Source organism: Chlorella variabilis (genome assembly GCF_000147415.1).
Source record: "Chlorella variabilis unplaced genomic scaffold CHLNCscaffold_733, whole genome shotgun sequence".
Lineage (NCBI taxonomy): Eukaryota > Viridiplantae > Chlorophyta > Trebouxiophyceae > Chlorellales > Chlorellaceae > Chlorella > Chlorella variabilis.
Genome location: NW_005434692.1, coordinates 1 through 1,041, shown reverse-complemented (window position 1 = coordinate 1,041; position 1,041 = coordinate 1). Strand labels below are relative to the sequence as shown.

Sequence of the window (1,041 nt, the reverse complement as noted above, 5' to 3'; positions counted from 1 at the left end):
GGGGGTGGAGGAACACGGATACGGAAGGTGTGCGTCGATGCGAGGGGCGTGTGGTGGGGTGCTGAGGTGGAGAGGGCAGGGCAGGCGGGGCGAGCGGGAGACGGCCGCTGCCTGCCTGCGGCCGCCACGCGGCGCGGCGCCTGTCCCCACCTGCCATGCACCCCGCCACGTACTGCCAGCCCAGGGCGTCGCACTCCAGGTCGGCATCCAGCAGCGCGTCCCAGTAGTGCTTCAGGCCCCACTGCGGGAGGGAGGCGGGGGGCGGGGGCGGGGAGGGGAGAGGGGTGAGCGGCGCGGGAGCGGCAGCAGGCAGGCGGGAAAGGAGGCACCGCGCAGCCTGGCAGCCTGGCAGCCGGCACAGGCAGGCAGCGTGGCCGCTGCCCAGGCGCGTGCTGCGCCCCACTGCCCCAGCCGGCCAGCGCTTCACCCCATGCTATAGCCCTGCCCCCTGCGCCCCCCGCCTCACCTGCCAGGGCAGCAGCAGGTTCTTGACCATGAAGGAGGCGGCCACCACGCGCATGCGGTTGTGCATCCAGCCCGTGCCCCACACCTCCCGCATCGCCGCATCCACCAGCGGGTAGCCGGTGCGCCCCTGGCGCCACGCCTGCGCAGCGCAAGGGACGGGGAGGGCATAGGCAGGCGGGACTCGGCTTACGGCTCCGCTCCGCACGCCGGCCTCCCCGCGGCACGCGCGGCCGGCGGGGCGGAGCCGTGGTCCCGCCGGCGGCTGCCGCGGCCGCGGCGTGCTGGCCTGCCGGCCTGCCGCGCACCCACCTTGAACAGGCGCTGGTCAAACCTCCAGGGCACGGCGCGCAGGTGCTCCAGCAGGGAGCGCTCGTGGGTGAAGGGGAAGTGGAAGGAGAGGTAGCGGCTGTACCTGCGGGCCGGGGCGGTACAGCACGGCGCACACAGCGCGTGAGGCGGGGAGCGACACTGACTGTAGCGGGAGGATGGGGGGCGCTGCGCGCGTCGACGGCTGGCGTGCAGGCGGGTGCGGGGGGGGCGCGGAGCGGGCTGCTCAGTATAGCGACGTTAGCGTTG

General features: G+C 74.9%; 1 protein-coding gene across 1 annotated transcript; it reads right to left on the bottom strand.

The window, feature by feature from the left end:
* Positions 1 to 433: 433 nt before the first annotated feature.
* Positions 434 to 882, bottom strand: CHLNCDRAFT_29124 (hypothetical protein; the record flags this gene model as incomplete). Its single annotated transcript, XM_005842495.1, has 2 exons — positions 434 to 604; positions 775 to 882. Coding segments are annotated over 2 exons (279 nt in total), but the record flags the coding sequence as incomplete, so codon positions are not given.
* Positions 883 to 1,041: the final 159 nt, after the last annotated feature.